Source organism: Lolium rigidum, chromosome 6, assembly GCF_022539505.1.
Source record: "Lolium rigidum isolate FL_2022 chromosome 6, APGP_CSIRO_Lrig_0.1, whole genome shotgun sequence".
In the NCBI taxonomy this organism is placed as follows: domain Eukaryota; kingdom Viridiplantae; phylum Streptophyta; class Magnoliopsida; order Poales; family Poaceae; genus Lolium; species Lolium rigidum.
The window spans coordinates 140,060,661-140,077,917 of NC_061513.1; the positions used below are offsets into that span (position 1 = coordinate 140,060,661).

The 17,257-nt window shown below is 47.5% G+C and overlaps 1 protein-coding gene and 1 pseudogene across 1 annotated transcript; one reads left to right on the top strand and one right to left on the bottom strand.

The window, feature by feature from the left end:
- Positions 1-552: 552 nt before the first annotated feature.
- Positions 553-5,895, bottom strand: LOC124661540 (wax ester synthase/diacylglycerol acyltransferase 11-like). Its single transcript, XM_047199402.1, has 8 exons — positions 5,632-5,895; positions 1,995-2,627; positions 1,835-1,901; positions 1,692-1,765; positions 1,370-1,585; positions 1,146-1,283; positions 821-992; positions 553-748 (listed from the first exon to the last, which is right to left on the bottom strand). The coding sequence occupies exons 1-7, from the start codon at positions 5,893-5,895 to the stop codon at positions 834-836; spliced, it is 1,551 nt and encodes a 516-aa protein (XP_047055358.1). The 3' UTR covers positions 553-748; positions 821-833.
- Positions 5,896-8,449: 2,554 nt separating this feature from the next.
- The window catches only part of LOC124663341, a 48,372-nt pseudogene continuing 39,564 nt past the window's right edge, over positions 8,450-17,257 (top strand).

Genomic DNA, 17,257 nt, shown 5'->3' on the forward strand with positions numbered 1-17,257 from the left:
ATGAAACATCACATATGATAGCTCATTTTTGAAAAGTTTTTTTGAGATATTTGTAATATTCCAAGTTCGATATTTTTCCAAGATAGATCTTTCTGAATTTTTTATATATTATTTGTATTTTTCTGAATTATCATGATTTAGTTATTATTTCTCTAAGATTAATGTGGTTAAATGGAAAATAGCAGTCGTCAGCATAGGCCTAACGTTGTTACCTCACCGTCACGGCGGAGAGGCTGTGCCGACGGCCGAAACTATGCCGACGATTGCCGTCGGCACAGACCTTCCTGTGCCGACGGTTTTTCTGTGTCGACGGCTTGCGTGCTGGCCTGGCCGGAACGGGCCTTCTGCCGACGGCCCCGATATTTAGCCGTTGGCACAGAGCATGGCCGTTGGCACCTTGTGTGTTTCCTGTTGTGCTACACATGTGCCAGACCAGTATGGCATGTGAGGAAAAATGTTCGGGTGTTGTGAATCCAGGTGTTAGAATGAATCATCATTGTCTGCCGCGAGAGACATCCTTTGCATTGGCTAGGATTTTCCTCTATGCTGCCCTAGAGGACTAATGTGGGCTTCAAGCAACGACAACAATAAGCATTCTTAAAATACATGGTTTGTACACATATATGGAGAAAGTTGTACGTCAACTTCTTCTTCTGCCTTGTAATGTCGATCACCAATGGTTGATCCATGCAGTTGCGGCAATACATCAAGAATGATTGGAAATTCCACGGCCGATCCCTGCCGTTCTAGTCGTACATACAAAAATCTTTTGAATTTTGTGTACGCACTCATCTCCCCCTTCTTACATTCTACTACTACTGTGAAACATATTTTCATGTGTCCTTTTGTTTTTCTGAAGCTGCCTCCCTAATGATCCTGAGAGACTGGTCGAAGTCATCCAGAAGTTCATGAGCATCTGGAAACTGTGTTTCGTCAACTGCTAGGACTAGCTTGATAATGTTAGCATAACTTTGATAATGCATTGTCAGGGCCTGTAGTACACATCGAAACAGACTGATTAATAGCGTATATGAAGAAGTTATGACACTCCAAGAGAAAACGGCCGATAGTTCCTATGAAACAACTGGAGACATTACATAATCTGAACCAGCAAATCGAAAGAAACGAGCTTGATCGGAACTTACATGTGGATGCCCATAGACGCTGGGGGCAATGTAGACGATGGGGTGTCCGTAGAAGACCACCTGCTCGGTTGGCCCAGCGACGTTGGAGAAGGACAGGGTGGTGTTCCTCATCATGCCGCAGCATAGAGAAGCTGCGGCCTGTGGAAAGTATACGATCGATCAACACTTTCAGCCAGGTCACAACGTTAACAATCAAGATGCAAAATATCAAAACGATGGAGCACCTTAATGCCGAAGAATTTCAATATGACCGACCCGCTCCAGAAGGTGAAGACCGATTCCATGGAGCTCTTCTTCCTGCGCGCAACCTGGGTCGCCTTCCGGACGTACATGAGAGGGTCGCTGTGCTTGGCTATGTGAAAGGGGAGTATCATGTAGCCGAGCCGATTCCCCCACTGCGCACCGTTGTCTTTGCCCGACTCCATCATAGTAGCCAGCGTCTGCAGATAACACAGATTAATTGGCAGCATGAAACGACATGTGTGGTGTTGTTTTTTCTGAACTAACATATTGTGATCAGAGAGAACAGTTGGGAAGGTTCTTTACATGAAGGCCAGGAGTCTTTCTTAGGTTGACAAGAAGAGTGGACCGCACCTTGATGGTCTCGCTGCCGCTTTCTCCTAAACATGGATAAGTTGAGGCTGATTACAAACAATCTAAAAAAGCCAGCTCAAATTACTCGAGCTCACCTGTTTTCCGAAAATAATACCGAGACAATGCGGCAGAAGTGACTCCAAGCAGCACATCGTTTATAGTCTGCAGAAGTACACGTGGGGAGAAGAATTGCATTTCAGAGGTCAATTATCTTTGACATATGGGACATAAATAAAGATATGAGGATTCACATACGCAGTTTACGGCGTTCTTGATGTACTTGACATCGTCAAGTCTGAGCGTCCGGTTCATGAACCGCTTGGGCCGGAACTCCACGCCCTCCGCGCCCTTGAACAGCGTCGGCGGGTCGCTCGAGATCGATGTCGCCGTCGCTGCGAAGCACGCCACGTCGACCACCGTGTGCCACAGGAGCACGAGAAACGACACAACCCACGCGGCGAATGCGGCCAGGGCGTCCCAGGAAGGGGAGAGCCGCGGCCGGGACGACAGGGCGTACACTGGGCCAGCGCGGCGGCGGCCGGCGCTGGCGCTCGGCAGGGCCGGCAGCGATGATTGGTCGGAGGCACGTCGGGTGCACGCGATGAAGAGCGACAGCAGGGAGACGCCGTCGCCGACGGAGTGGTGCACGCGGAGCACGACGGCGGCGGTGGCTTCAGAGGTGGGGAAGTCGAGGACGTGAAGCTCCCAGAGCGGGCGGGAGTGGTCCATTGGAAGCGTGGACAGGGACGACACGTAGTCCTCTAGAGCCCTGTCAGGGTCAGCCGACGTGGCGGTGGGGTCCAGGCTCGGCACGATGACGTGGTCGTCGATGTTCACCGTAGTCCGAACCCACTTCGGTCTAGGGTCCTCCTCCTGCTCATCCAGCACCTGCACATGTGATTCGATGCTATATTTCTAGTTTCTCACTGGCCGCGGTATTTGGTTTCGGCTGGCGCCATGTTTCTAGAAATAAGTGATTTGGATTTATGCAGACTTTACATGTATATCTAGAGGAATTTAGATAAATCTGAGTCACTTTATTTTTCAGACTGGGGGAAGTATTTTCCTCAGAGCTGATATTGGTTTGCTGATGGGCACGTACTGTGATTGAACTAGGCACGAAAAAAAAAGCCAGCCAAACACGAAATTGATTTGATCAATTTGTCTACATCAGTCGATCACATAAGCTACATAGTCACATTAAGGGGCTACATTCCGAAAAGTCTCTTTGGCACATGAGCTCCAGTGATCCCAGTATTTGAAAAACATATTTCAGTAATTCCGAAAAATCTGAAATTAAATGGGTACATATTTATAAACATTTTGAAGGTATTCTGTAAATTTCGGATGAAAATATGTTGTATTTTGAGCCATACGAAAAAGATAAATTTCTGACAAAAATCTAAAGTTTCTATCCCTACAAATTTGTTATTTTTCTTGAGCTCAAAATACAAGGCAATTTCTACCAAAAATTTACACGAGTATTCAGAACATGTGTATGTATTTGTGGAATAAAATTTATAATTTTTTAAAACACATAATTTTAATTTTTAAATATTACAAAAATCAGGAGCACTGGCACGTGGGTGTACCAAATCTGCTCTCGCTACATTCGAGATTGACAACGCAGACTGCAGACAGTTAAGTTTCTACAGTGTAACACGGAACACATGATGCCGCGGACTGCAAACCCAATTACTTCACTGAACTATCACAGCGTTTATTACCAAGAGGACTAGCTCTCTGGGCAAATCGTATCGGCCACACGTACTGCTAGCTCAATAAGGCCCTTGAGTATTGAAAATTCAAGTTAGTATCTTTAAAATTTAAGCCTAAAAATAAAGATATCCCATCGCTTAAGAGTGGAAGAACCTAGCGTCGCTGACTTATTAATTCGGTTTTGCTAGAGATCGGTTGACTGTCTAACCATTAGATTGTATCACAATCCATGCTTTATCTGAGTTGTAAGTGGGTTAAAAATATTTTTTCCAACTACAAGTAGTTGCAATTGAGAAAGGTGTTTCTGGCCGTTTGATTTGTCCCGTGATTCGTGCTGATTGGGAGAGTTGCAACCGATACAAAATTAAGCTAATTCTTGGCTGTTGAAACTAGTTGATTCCTTGTTAATTTTAGGTGTGCAGGGGCAACTCATATTTCCTTTCCTTCTTTAAAGGAAAGGCGACTCCAATAATCTCCTTCACTTTTTTCTTCACAAAGTATTGATACCCATGAATCCGTGGAGCAGTTTTTTTATCTGTACAACCATTAGTACTAGAAAGTGGGAAGAGGAACAGTACATTGTGTGAGCAGTTTGTGCTTTGTATATCCATTAGTATTCGATCCCGGGAAGAGGAACAATATTTTCCAAAAAGAGGTTAAAATCACCTGCCTCTGCATCGAAGAGATGTATACGACATCTATTTAGATAAGAGAAATAGTATAATCTTTAAGTATTCCCTATCTTCTGAGAATGAGCTGGTATTTTACGAATTTAATGTGAGATAGTAGCACATTTTCCCCCTTTGGTGTGTTATCTCCTAATCGTCTGAGTGGTATTATTTTGTAAATGTTCTCTTGCTTGAATAAAGAAATATTTGCATCCCTCGAAAATAATATTAGAACTTAAGAAAGAGAAACAATACATAGACTGTACTTTGCACTATAATCTCCATGTCGACGGTAGTGCAATACTCTGCTATGAAGATGTAGCCCCGGCCGCAAACATGTAATCGGTGACGACACCCACCACCACCGAATCCTTCCTTTCTCCAACGTGGATCGATGAAGAAATCGTTGAGATAAGATCCAAAATGGAAAGCACAAGGAGACGATTCAAATATGGAACAGGTTCGTCTCACCGCAATACAACTCCCCCAAAATTGAAACCGACACATTTGCCGACGTGCACCCGTAGGTACTCTTTGCGCTGGGCCCAAATAGGTAGCTACAACACCGATCAATGTGGGCCGTTGGATGCTGATCGTTTGGCCAACCTGTGATGTTCAGTTGATAATAGAAATTGCGTACTCGGTTTGGCCGTGGAGCAATGTTTCGACTTCAAATGGATGTGCTCTCTTTATTTGAAATGCATTTTAATGTATTTTAAATATAGAAAAATAAGACAAAAAACCTCCTGTATGCCCACACATCGTATCTGTGCAATAAGTTATTTCACGAAAAAGTGACTCGTTGTGTGATAAACATAAATATGATTAAATTTGATGCTAAAATAAGTCTTTTTACAAGATATTGTTTTTGTCCTTTCTATATAAACCAAAAATATATAGGTTTTTTTTTGTTTTTTTGCCTAACCTCACGTGCACACGTTAAATGCGACGATGGTCACATACAAAAATTTTCAAAGTTTTTTGACAATTTCATGTTTGTTTTTATGGTAAAAGGAGCATATGCATCGGGAAGCCAAATTGAATTTCCAAATCAGTTCCCGATAGTTAGTTTTCTTCTTTTCACTTTTCTATCGGGGAGGAGTTAGCGATCTGTACAGCCAACAATAGGAGTAGATCTTTCCGAGAAAAGAAAACTTCCTCCGCTCCGTCCCACCAGCAGTGTATTAACTTTATCAAAAATTAATTGTATCTACCTACTAGATAGTGTCTAGATATATTTAAATTTTAATAAACTTGAGATATTTTTGTGGTACGGAGGGAGTAGGAAGTACTGTAAAACTTGGGAAAGAGGAACAGGACAAATCCGACGGTATTCTTTTGTATTCTGGTCTCCAGGCCAATGGCAGAGCATTGGTTAGAGGAATCTTTTTTCAGCTTGTAGAATGGCTTCTCCTTGCCAGTTAAGCGAGTCACCGTTGAAAAAACGACGTGAACCTTTTACGCACGGCGCATGAACACCAGTGGCAAGTTAACAAAGAACATACCTGGAGGCTGCAGAAGCGCGGGTGGCGCGCGAGGGAGGCCTCGAGCCCGGCCCGCACGGCGGGGAGGTCGACCGCGCCGCCGAGGCCGAAGACGGAGACGATGTGGCAGCTGAAGTGCGGCTCCCGGAACAGCCGCCCCGTCGGACTCACCGGCTCCTCCTCTTCCTCCTCCTTGCCAGCCTTGATCTCCGCCGCCGCCGCCGTGCGCGTCGCGTCGATCTCCAGCGCCGGCTTCCGCATCGCGGCGCCGCGGCGGCGATCCATTCTTCCTTCCGCTACCGCGTGACCGCGCGCGCAGTGCGTGCTTGTGTACTTGTGGACTTCTGCTCGTCTTTGTAGAAGAAGCACGGAACGGTGTACAGTGACGGTCGTGGCGGGGCAGCGCGCCGGTGCACGTGCGTGGACACCGCTGGCGCGCGCGTCGCTGCCGTGCGTCGGTTTTTCTTTCTTTCGGGAAACCTTTGCGCGCGTGGCCTTTTCGTGTGAGTTTTGAGGAAAAACCTCGGTGCGAGTTCGGCTGCCGGAAGGTGCAGGACTATGGCCGGAGGTGCGCTTTCGGTGCTGGTCGACTTGTATTGTTCGTAGCAGCCGCAAGTTGTGACGACCGGCCAGCGAAAGTGTGGGCGGAGGAAGGAAAACGCCATTAGGGAGGCCACCGCTGAAAATCCAACTCTTTTTAGGTGGAAGAATTGGAATCGTTAGGGCATTTTCAACGGGCGACCCATTTCGGACGCTTAAAATGTCCGCGCACTTGCACTTTCGTTTGGGTCGGCTCAAATAGTTGAAATCGACCGCGCGTCTGTTTGCGTTGGGGGTGCCCAGCGGCAGGACGATTTTTTTTTGGGTTTTGCCTTTTTAAAACATAAACATAATTTACATAGTGAAAAAAGGAAAATATAAAATTGAAAAACTAACGCCTGCGCCTACTCGTCGTCGTCGTCAAACACGACGAAATCCGGTACCGGCCACGACCAGTTGGCAACCGGCGGAACATACGCCGATGCCGCCGGCGGTGGAGGTGGAGCAGCCCACACCGGTGGTGGAGGTGGAGCAGCTCACGCCGGTGGTAGAGGTGGAGGTGGAGCAGCCTACACTAGTAGAAAACGGACCTTCCGTCCTGGCCTTTTGTTCCGGCCCAGTTGGAGCCGGGACAAATGATCAGGTCACGTCGCCCTGAAACCAGGGAGAGGCTACGGGGCCTTTTGTCCCGGTTCTTTAAAGACCTTTTGTCCCGGTTGGAGCCTCAAACCGGGTGATGTGGGCATTACCCTTCGGGTAACCAATATTACGCTACCTCTTACGGCCCAATTAGGGGCCCATGAAGATCATCCACCGACCAAGGTGGGCCGTTATGTCGGTTCCGAATGAAGTTTCTTGACGAACAAGGTAAGAAGACGAAAAATAAGGAAAGTTTAGATATAGAGCTCTTTGTAACCTGGTCGAACCCGGATAGAACTCTCGAGACCTGGATTGCAATATAAGGGTCAGGAGAGGGTCTGCCGAGGGACACACAATCACCACAGCCAAAACCACCGCAAGTCTAGAGCTAGGTCATTAGAAATATTAGCCTCTCGATGAGATCATAGTCTTAGCCTTTGGCTACCCCATTGTAACCCGATAATTTCGATAATCAAGATCAGACAAACAGGAAGTAAGGGTTTTACCTCATCGAAGGCCCCAAACCTGGGTAATCTCTCTCCCCGTTTGTTTGGTATCCGATGTCTCGTGTCAGCCTGCATGATTGCGTCAACCCTGAGCCCCGAAAGGTGGGCATTGCCGAGGAGCACCCTCGTCAATTGACGCCGTCTGTAGGAAACCTGTTGGCGCAAGGCCCGACATCGGCTGCTTCAGTCATATCATCCGCAACTTCATCAGCATCGCCGGCGTCGTAGTCGGCTCCTTCATCGCCAAGCTCGGGGAACTCGATTCGATTCGGGTCCTTTGAGTTTACTCCACACAATGACTCGTCTCGTCCGATCTTTTCGGATCTACAAGGCGGGTTGGACATGACGTTCGGGAGCGTCCACTGCTGCATCAACGCCGAGGGCATCCTTCGACTACCCGATCCACTCGTCCCCAGCTCAGCAAGGACTCCATCTTCGTCGACAGCAGGATCAACCGCGTTGACTCCGGTCCCGGTCGATCTATCGACTGAGTTATTTACATCAACAACCTCTTCACCGCCATCGATTCCCCGTCGATCGATGTCATCTATGTCCGTCGGATCCGATGATTCTATGTCATCCGATCTGACTTCATATTACTGTTTAAACTGCGATATCAGGCATGGATTGGGCTGCCGTTCGTCTGCAGCGCCAATTATTCTTTGGATGAGGAAAGTATCGATAGCGCCGCTAGGACAACCACTTGGAAGGTGGCGCATCATCAAATCTACGCTATCCTCAACTCAGGTGACGGAGGAGAAGAAGGAGAGCGCACACCACGTGCCAGTAGGCGTCGCAATGCCGAGAACAACGCCAACAACGATAACAGTGACTACACTATTACTGAGGAAGAATGGGAAGCAGCTCGAGCTGCCATAACCAACAATACACGGCTCCCTTTTGGAACTTCGGCAGGGACTCTCAACGCATATCATTCTATCTTGGAGAGGAATCGAGTGCGACTGTCGAACGAGCAAGCAGGTCTCAATCGACGTCGGCTCGCGACTGATCAATCCAGTGAGCGCCATAGAGCCTCACATGCTAGTTTGTCTCGGAGCAACTAAGGTTCGGGAAGACATCAACCAAGGATGCCTCGACTTTCGGAAGATGATGCAAGGGAGATAACTTCAAACTTGTCCAAATCCTTTATGACCATGGACACCGCAGGCATGCTGAGACCAAAAAACGTTGAGGGAGCAACTGTCAACATCGCGGCCTATCTGATCAACCATCAGCCAACACCCGAAGTGACCATGGCGCAAGCTCATCGGGGTGCTCTGGAAAGTCTTGCGATTCTTAGAGATAAACTCGTTCCTCGAAAGGAGAAGGATACACACCAGGGCAGTGGTCCAGTCATCGTTCGGAAGACGCTCGAGATGACATCACGCAAAGTAGGATTGATAAAGCTCGACGACGACGGGCCGCAAGGGAAGAATACGACAACGATGACTCCAAAGAAACTCGGGATTACGACGGTGAGCTGCGAGGAGCCGATTGTTTGAGCTACAAGATTCGGGAGACGATGCCACCTGAAAGGTTTAAGCCTACTCCCACTGACGCTGCTAAATACGACAGGCAGCAGGAGCCGAGGTCCTAGATAGATGATTACTTACAAACGATGATCTTGCACAAAGGAAATCAAATAGCAGCAATGCAGTGTTTGCAGCTTTACCTGAAGGATTCGGCACGAGCATAGTTGAGAGGCTTGCCAAAGGGTTCTATCAGATCCTGGGAAGATCTGGTCGACGCTTTCGTCAAAAACTTCCAAGCAACATACAAGAGGCCGGTCGGAATCGAGGGACTACGTTGTCATTGCCAGCAGAAACCAAAAGAGTCGATGCGCACGTATATCGGACGTTTTACCAAACTATTGAACCCTGCCGAAGATGTTTTCGTCGATAGAGCAATCGATGCTTTCAGTGATGGCATCCGACGAGAATCATATATGAAAGAACTTGGTCGAAAGAAGCCAAATACTATCACCAAGTTGATGGAGATTGCCAATAGTTGGCTTGATGGAGAAGATCATGTAAGACAACCTCGTCCACGCAGTGACGACGAAGATGACGACCAGCCGAGGCATGATTCGGGTAATCGACGGGATCGCCGGAAGAAGAGGAAAGATCGCGGATACGATGATACCAACATTGTAGCTGTTGGATATTCCGATTGACGAGATGATCGGTATGATGATAGATGTGATGATCGTCAGGACAACAATAGTAAGAATTCAGGAGGAAATCGTGGCAATTACAAAGGGCGACCTTCAAGGGTCCTGGAATTGTCTTTTGCTGAACAGCTAAATGCTCCCTGTTATATACACGCATACATCGACCCCAAGGATGACACTAAGAAGTCGAGTCATCTGCTCAGAGACTGTCGACAGTTTATTGAGATGCAGAAGTTCTACGAAACGGGCAGGAGGCAGTAGCAGCAGTCGAACCTTCCGCCACCACCACCTCAGCACCAAGTTCAGCAAGTGCAAACTCGTAACCCTAATGATTCCTTCCCCCCACCGCGGGAATAGATGAGCATGATTCACAAAACTGGTGTTTTGAGAAGAGAGATGAAGAAGCTCACACAAGAAATCAACCTTGCAGAAAGTACCATGACAAATATTCCAGAGTATGTCGACTGGTCGTCGCTAAGCATCCTGTTTAGCAGGGCGGACCATCCGATGACCATCCCAAAGCCAGGTCATGTTGCCTTGGTAGTTGAAGCACAAATAGGAGGATTCAGTATGAGCAAAGTGTTCATAGATTGCGGAACCGGATTAAATCTGATATTCGTTAGCACAGTCAGAAACATGGGCATCACAACCAAAATGCTAGAAGAATCTGATACATGTTTTCATGGCATCGTTCCTCCTTTGCTAGCATATTCCCTTGGCAAGATTTCCTTGAATGTCTTCTTCGGGAAATCCGACAATTTCAGGAAAGAAAGGATCAAATTTGTGGTAGTGAATTGGGAATCACAGTACCATGCTATACTCGGGAGACCGGCTTATGTCAAGTTCATGGTTGTGCCACATTATGCGTATCTCAAGCTCAAGATGCATGCAACAATTGGACCAATATCATAGTCTATGGAAGTTTTTCTCGCTCGGATAACTGTGATCGCAATTTTCAGAGGATCGCTGCTAAGTTTGAAATAAAGCAGGAAGCTATCGACTTCCCCTCTAAAAAACTGACCTCTCGAGATAAAGATTTCAAACTCAAGGAGGATGACAACGTTAAGAAGTCGAAAAAGAAACCAGATGACCCCGCATTGGGAGTTTCAGTGGTTGCGCCTTCGGCAGTTGATAATAAGGCCTCAGCCGAAGACATTAACACTCTGGCGCTTGTCGCAAATACTCCTGAGGAAATCATCAGCACCTCCAGAGCCACCGGCTCTCTAGACAAGACCCAAGACAAGAAGGACCCTCCTCTTGCATAAAGAAGACGAGTGGCATTATGCATCTTTAAATTTTTCTTAGAAATTTTCTTTCAATAAGGCTTTTCTAACCACAACATTCTCAGTTTATCTTATTAATAAAGACTCAAGTTTCGTTTATCCGAGTACTGAACTGATTCGGGACACCCGAACAAGTTCTTCAAGATTTTTTCGCACAATACCGTGAATATTGATTTTGACACATGAACTCAATAAAAAAGATTGAGGGTCGTTTTCAATGGCTATACCTGAAATTACCACCTAAAGCCTCGAAAAAATACGAGTGCTGCAATAGAAGGTAAAACAAACAGGACTTATAACAATACACAATTATCCTCTCCTGAAGCCTCAAGAATAAGTGAGTGCTGCACGACAAGGATAAAAATTACTTACAAAAAGACCCATGCTGGTACTTCAAACAAAGGAGGTACTAAAGAGCGACGAAGTCAACGGCAGGCATAGTTCCCTCGATTCGCTCGGGGGTTGTCGCCAAAACATACATCGTCGGTCGAATCAAAGTTGTGATTACTACGGGTTTCCTCGAACCTGCAACATGAGTTGATCACTCAAAGAATTTGCTCCCGATAACTTTCGTACAATAGCATCACAATATCGATGCCAAAAATACTAAAGAGCATCAAAATTTGCTTAACAAATAATTGCCATCGGCTTCTAAAGATAAATCAGGAGAAAGTAATATTTAGCCAAAAGTGGCAAATATAACATCTCCAAACAAGTTTAAGATTATGGAAAGTTACATCATACACATGAATAAACTTGCACCCAATGCACCCGAATATTCGGCTGCAAGAAATATCGGATGCATAAATCTATCATTACAACAAGAGTACAAATGTCATCAGGGCTGTTCTTCTGGAATTTCTACTTCGACATCTACTTTTGAGTTATCCTCCAGCCTCTCAATTACAATGGAAGCGGGAACTTTCACCACAGGATAAAATCGGCCTACATCACCATCAGCATTTGCAATTGCCATTAAATTCGCGGAAGGATGTTTCCATAGCACAAGGGTAAAAGCAGTTTCGGCTCCTGCAAGAAGTTGTGCACGAATTAAACTTCAGACTTTATTTGTGTTGCTAAACTTAGACATCAAAGTCAACAAAGTTGGAGGAGTTTCATTCGGGGGAAACATCGTTTTCCATATCATCTTCAAGCCAGTATAACATTTGTCAAAGAATCGGTGCACTTGTTGCACCCGATCTTGAAACTTTGCGACAGTATCAACCTTTGATTGATTCTTCCAGAAGACTTCATCAAAATGTGCCAGACTGGTCAAAGCATTTACACGTTCATGAACACGCTTGTTCTCTTCCGACAAATTCAGAGCTATGACTATCAAAAGCAATGACAGAGATGGCATCAGAAAGAAATTCTTGGTGGTATCAAAGAAGCTAAGGAAGAGGCAAATACTTACAGTTCAAACTTTCTGTTGCTTTTTGCAATTCACTGAGTGCGTATTGTTCTGCATCTATGGCTAGCTCGCCTTTCTTCTTTATAATGGCAGCCATGGCATGAATACCACACATATCTTTCTCCATCTAGAGAATACAGATCTTCATACACTGAAGCCGATCGTTTTCAGAATCATTAGCCGAAAAACCTTCGGCAAAGGAAGGTACAGGAGCCACCTGCAAGATACATCATTAAGTGTGTCAATGTATATATAATTTCAATCGGTCTTACTCCCATCGGGAGCATACATTCAAAGACCAGGAACGTTGCGATCAAAATAAGGAGATACTGACAACATTGCCTGTACGGAGTTCATTACAATCAAAAGGCCTTTTGAAAAGGCATTGTTTGAATCAAATGGAGAAGATTACAAATTGACAAAAAGAAAATCAAGGATCCTGGGTTTGGGTCGATAAACTTGGGCCGGCTTTCCCAGCAGATGACTTGTTAGCCGAAACTAATCCGAGAAGCTGCAGTACGCATTTGCGTGCTGATCCTTTGAAAAGGCTGAGGTCAATAGCTTGCCCGTCTTGATCCTTCGGCAGCTCCTTCGTCAACCGTTCCATATCGGCTTTAAAGTCATATCCCATCATAAGATGGAAAGCAAGGAGAGCGCCGTAGGTACGCGAGGTATGCTTGAATACCTCGATAATAACATCGGTGTCGGCGGTGAAAGCGTTCGTTAGCTGCTCCAGCAACTTCTCTTGATTGGCCTTTGGAAAGATCATGGCATGCAGCCTCGACATAACTCACTTGTTCTTCTGAAGAAGAGCTCAGATAAGTTCACCATACTCGATTGCCATGGACAGAGCATCGGCGGGAGAATCATTCGGGAGCTTGTCCAAGGGACCAGCAGGAATATCGGCAACTTCTGCAGAAGATAAGTAATAGAATTTGAGATACAATGAGAATAAGAAAAGGAAGTTCAAGGATAAGACACCGAAGATTACTAAGCAAAGCCAAAGTGGATTGGCGAAGAAGGCCTTCCTTCTTGTTCCTTTGGGCTTCGGCTTCAACCCTCAGCTTTTCCTCATCCTTCAGCTTTTTATTCAGCTGATCAAGCTCCTTCTTTAAGAAATCTGCGTTCACTGCATTATCAAGCTTTGAAGAAGTAGATTTAACCTCCTCTTGCAGTCGAATTTTATCGGCTTCAAGCGAAGAGAACTGGGAGGCAAAGCCCTTCAAAGCAGTGATGATTGTTTGAATGTCCTATAAAAAGAAAAAGAGGATAAAATTAACACATGCTAAATAGTATATCTTTTTGAGGTCCACATTCAATTACGAGCGGTCGAAAATAGACTCGGGGGCTGTTAGAAGCAGAACCATCATCAAGGAAAACGAAAAACTTACATGCTTTTCAGTATGAGGAGGAGGAACTGCAGCAGCAGTTGTCGAAGGAATCTCCTTCCCTTTAGAAAGGGAAGAAGCCGTTGAAAGTTGAGCAGCCGTAGCTGCCGCTCAAGCAGAAGCTTCGGAAGCTGCAGGAGCTTCGCTTTCTTGGGCCGCCCTGGCTGCTTTCGCGCGCGTGGGTCGTGTCGTTGCTCCTGCTCCTGTGGCACACGGTGGTGAACGTGGCATGCTTCGCGGCGACGGCGACGTCGGTCCTGGGTGACCCGCCGACGCTGTTCAAGGGCGCGGAGGGCGTTGAGTTCCGGCCCAAGCGATTTGTGAACTGCACTCTCAGCCTCGACGATGTCAAGTACGTCAAGAACGCCGTAAACTGTGTATGTGAATCCTCATATCTTGGCTAGCTATCCGATATTAGTTAACCTCTTCGGGGTAATTCCCCATTTCGAAGAAACATAATTAACTTCTGAAATGTACTTCTTCTCCCCATATGTACTTCTGCAGACTATAAACGATGTGCTGCTTGGAGTGACTTCTGCCGCATTGTATCGGTATTATTTACGGAAAACAGGTGAGCTCGCATAATTTGAGCTGTGGTTGTCTTTTTTTTTAGATGCCCATTGTCTTGTTACTTCCATGATGAGACTGTTGTAACCAGCCTTAATTATGTTATTATGTTATAGGAGAAAGTAGCAGCAAGACCATCAAGGTGCGGTCCACTCTTCTTGTCAACCTAAGAAAAACGCCTGGCCTTCATGTAAAGAACCTCCCCAAATACACTGCTCTCTGATCATGTTTCATTATGCCAAATAATTAATCTGTGTTATATGCAGACGCTGGCTACTATGATGGAATCTGCAAAGACAACGGTGCGCAGTGGGGGAATAGGCTCGGCTACATGATACTCCCGTTCCACATAGCCGAGCACAACGACCCTCTAGGGTGTGTTCGGTTTGAGAATTTGCTGGAACGGGATGGAACGGTTCCGCGCGTGAGAAGGATTCTCGTGTTCGGTTCCGGCAGGGAATGGAACCAACTCATTCCATAGAAACGAATATTCGCCAAAGATGCGGAATCCACCCGTCCGGCCGATTCGGCCGGACGAGGTGGAACGGCTGCTAACCACGCGCTGATACTCGCTAACCACCGGCCCTGTCTCCATCGAGGTCGCCGCCGGTACAAGGTTCTCCGCCCGTCCGAGGTCGTTGCCGCCCCTGCCGCTGGTCGCCGACGCGGGCGCGAGGTCGCCGAGGCGGGCGGGGGCCGGAGGTCGCTGGGCGCGAGGTCGCCGACGCGGGCGCGAGGTCGCCGACGCGGGCGGGGCCGGAGGTCGCTGGGCGCGAGATCGCCGACGCGGGCCAGAGGTCGCCGGACGCGAGGCGCAGGGGCAGCGTGCGCGAGCTCGCCGGACGCGGGCCGGAGGTCACCGCTTTCCTCCTGTCCCGGACGGCGGGCGAGAGCAGGGGCGCGGCGGCCAGGACGACGGGCGGGAGCTGGGGGCGCGGCGGCCATGCGAGGCGGCCAGGACGGCGGCCAGGGCGGCGGCCGGCGGGGGCTGGGGGCGCGGCGGCCAGGACGGCCGGCGGGGCTGGGGGCGCGGCGGCCATGGCGGAGAAGAAGTCATGCCAGACACAAATTAGTTGTGAATCTCTTTAAATTAGGCTAATTAATTGCATGTTTAGATTAGTTACATTCGGTTCCATTCCAAGTTTCTCTTTCCAACCGAACACAAAAATGGAATGGGATGGAATGTGATGGAATGGAATGGAATGGAACCATTCCATTCCATTCCACCCGGTCTGAAAAACGAACACACCCCTAGAGTACGTCCGGAAGGCGACCCAGGTTTCGCGCAGGAAGAAGAGCTCCATGGAATCGATCTTCACGTTCTGGAGCGGGTCGGTCATATTGAAAATCTTCGGCATTAAGGTGCTCCATCGTGTTCATAGTTTTCATCTTGATTATTGATAGCTTTGTAACCTGGCTGAATGTGTTGATCAATCATATACATTCTGCAGGCGGCAGCTTCTCTATGCTACGGCATGATGAGGAACACCACTCTATCCTTCTCCAACGTGGCCGGGCCAACCGAGCAGGTGGTCTTGATAAGGGGTGGCCCGATCTTCTCAGTAAGCAACGGTGGTGATGATCACGGGGTGATAGCAGCGGAGAAACACGACGATGTAGTGGATGATAACTTGTATGACGCAACGAGATCTCTCGATTGGTCTCTGTCGCCAATGCAACAGCTCTCAACCCTGCAAAATATTCGTAACTCCACACACTTGCGCACGTAGCCGCCGACCACGAAGCGGTAAGTTGCAACCGTCTAATTCCCAATGAAACAACATATCACACAAGACTTTAACAGGATCTACACAATATCAAGCAATATGGTGTAGGGAATTCAATAGTTTTGCAGAGCAAACAACTAAGAACTAGATTTATCTTAAACGTGGTCTCTAAAGCAACTTGTGGGGCGCCCCAGGGACTTATATAGGCGTCTGGGACGACCTCAGGTCCAAAAAGTACAAAAATAATCGACCCAGAATAGATCTGGTCGAGACAGACTCGGACACGTCCGATCTGGAATCCGGTCAACCGGGCCAGGGACCGGGCCGTCCGGCGTGGCGTCCGGTCAACTGGGTGCTGTAACCGGAAAGCTCGCAAAACAGCGTCCGGTTGGACCCCTGTACGAGGCATCAGCAACCGGGCCAGAGACCGGGCTGGCCGGTCAGGCATCCGGTCGACCGGGTGCTGTAACCGGGCGAGCCGGCGTGGCGGCCGGTCTGACCGGGTGCTGGACCGGCCTGGACTTCTTCTTCGCCTCTCGCGCATGCCTCCCGCTCCTCCCTCGCGCGTCCATGAGATATCTTCATGTCCAGCTCCATGTCCAGCTTGACGTCCATCTTGACGTTCGTCGTCATGTCCAGCTGCTCCTCTCCTCCTCGTGCGATGCTTGTCTCCTCTTCATACCTGATGATACATAAGTAATAGGACTTAGGTAGTATAAAGTTCTCATCAATCAAGGTATCGTTTAGGAACAAGTTCACCTGTTGCTTAAGTAGCTTCGCACGAGCTCGTGTCATTGGTCCAATCCTGACTTCATTGGACTTGAGCTTCACAGCAGGTTCATCTTCAGTTGGTAATGATGGAGGTAGTAGTGAGGTAGGGATGTCCTCATCATCTCCCCCCCCCTTCAAAAGGCGTCGACCTCGACGCTCCAAGGTATTCTCCGTCATATGGTGTCAAATCAGCAACATTGAAAGAATTACTGACACCAAACTCATCCTCTGGAAGATCTATCGAGTATGCATTATCATTGATCTTGGCAAGCACTTTGTAAGGACCAGCACCACGAGGCTTCAACTTAGACTTCCGCAGCTTCGGGAACCTATCCTTGCGAAAATGTACCCAGACCATATCACCAGGCTTGAACAACATCTCCTTGCGCTTCTTATTCATCCTTGCAGCATTGCTCTTGCCTTTCTTCTCGATCAACTCTTTTAGTCTTCACATGAATCTTCTTCACAAAATCGGCCCTCTTGGATGCCTCCATATTAACTCTCTCATGTATGGGCAAAGGCAACAAGTCAAGCGGAGTAATTGGTTTGAAACCATACACCACCTCAAAAGGACATAGCTCCGTGGTAGAATGTACCGCCCTGTTGTAAGCAAACTCCACATGCGGCAAACATTCTTCCCACTCC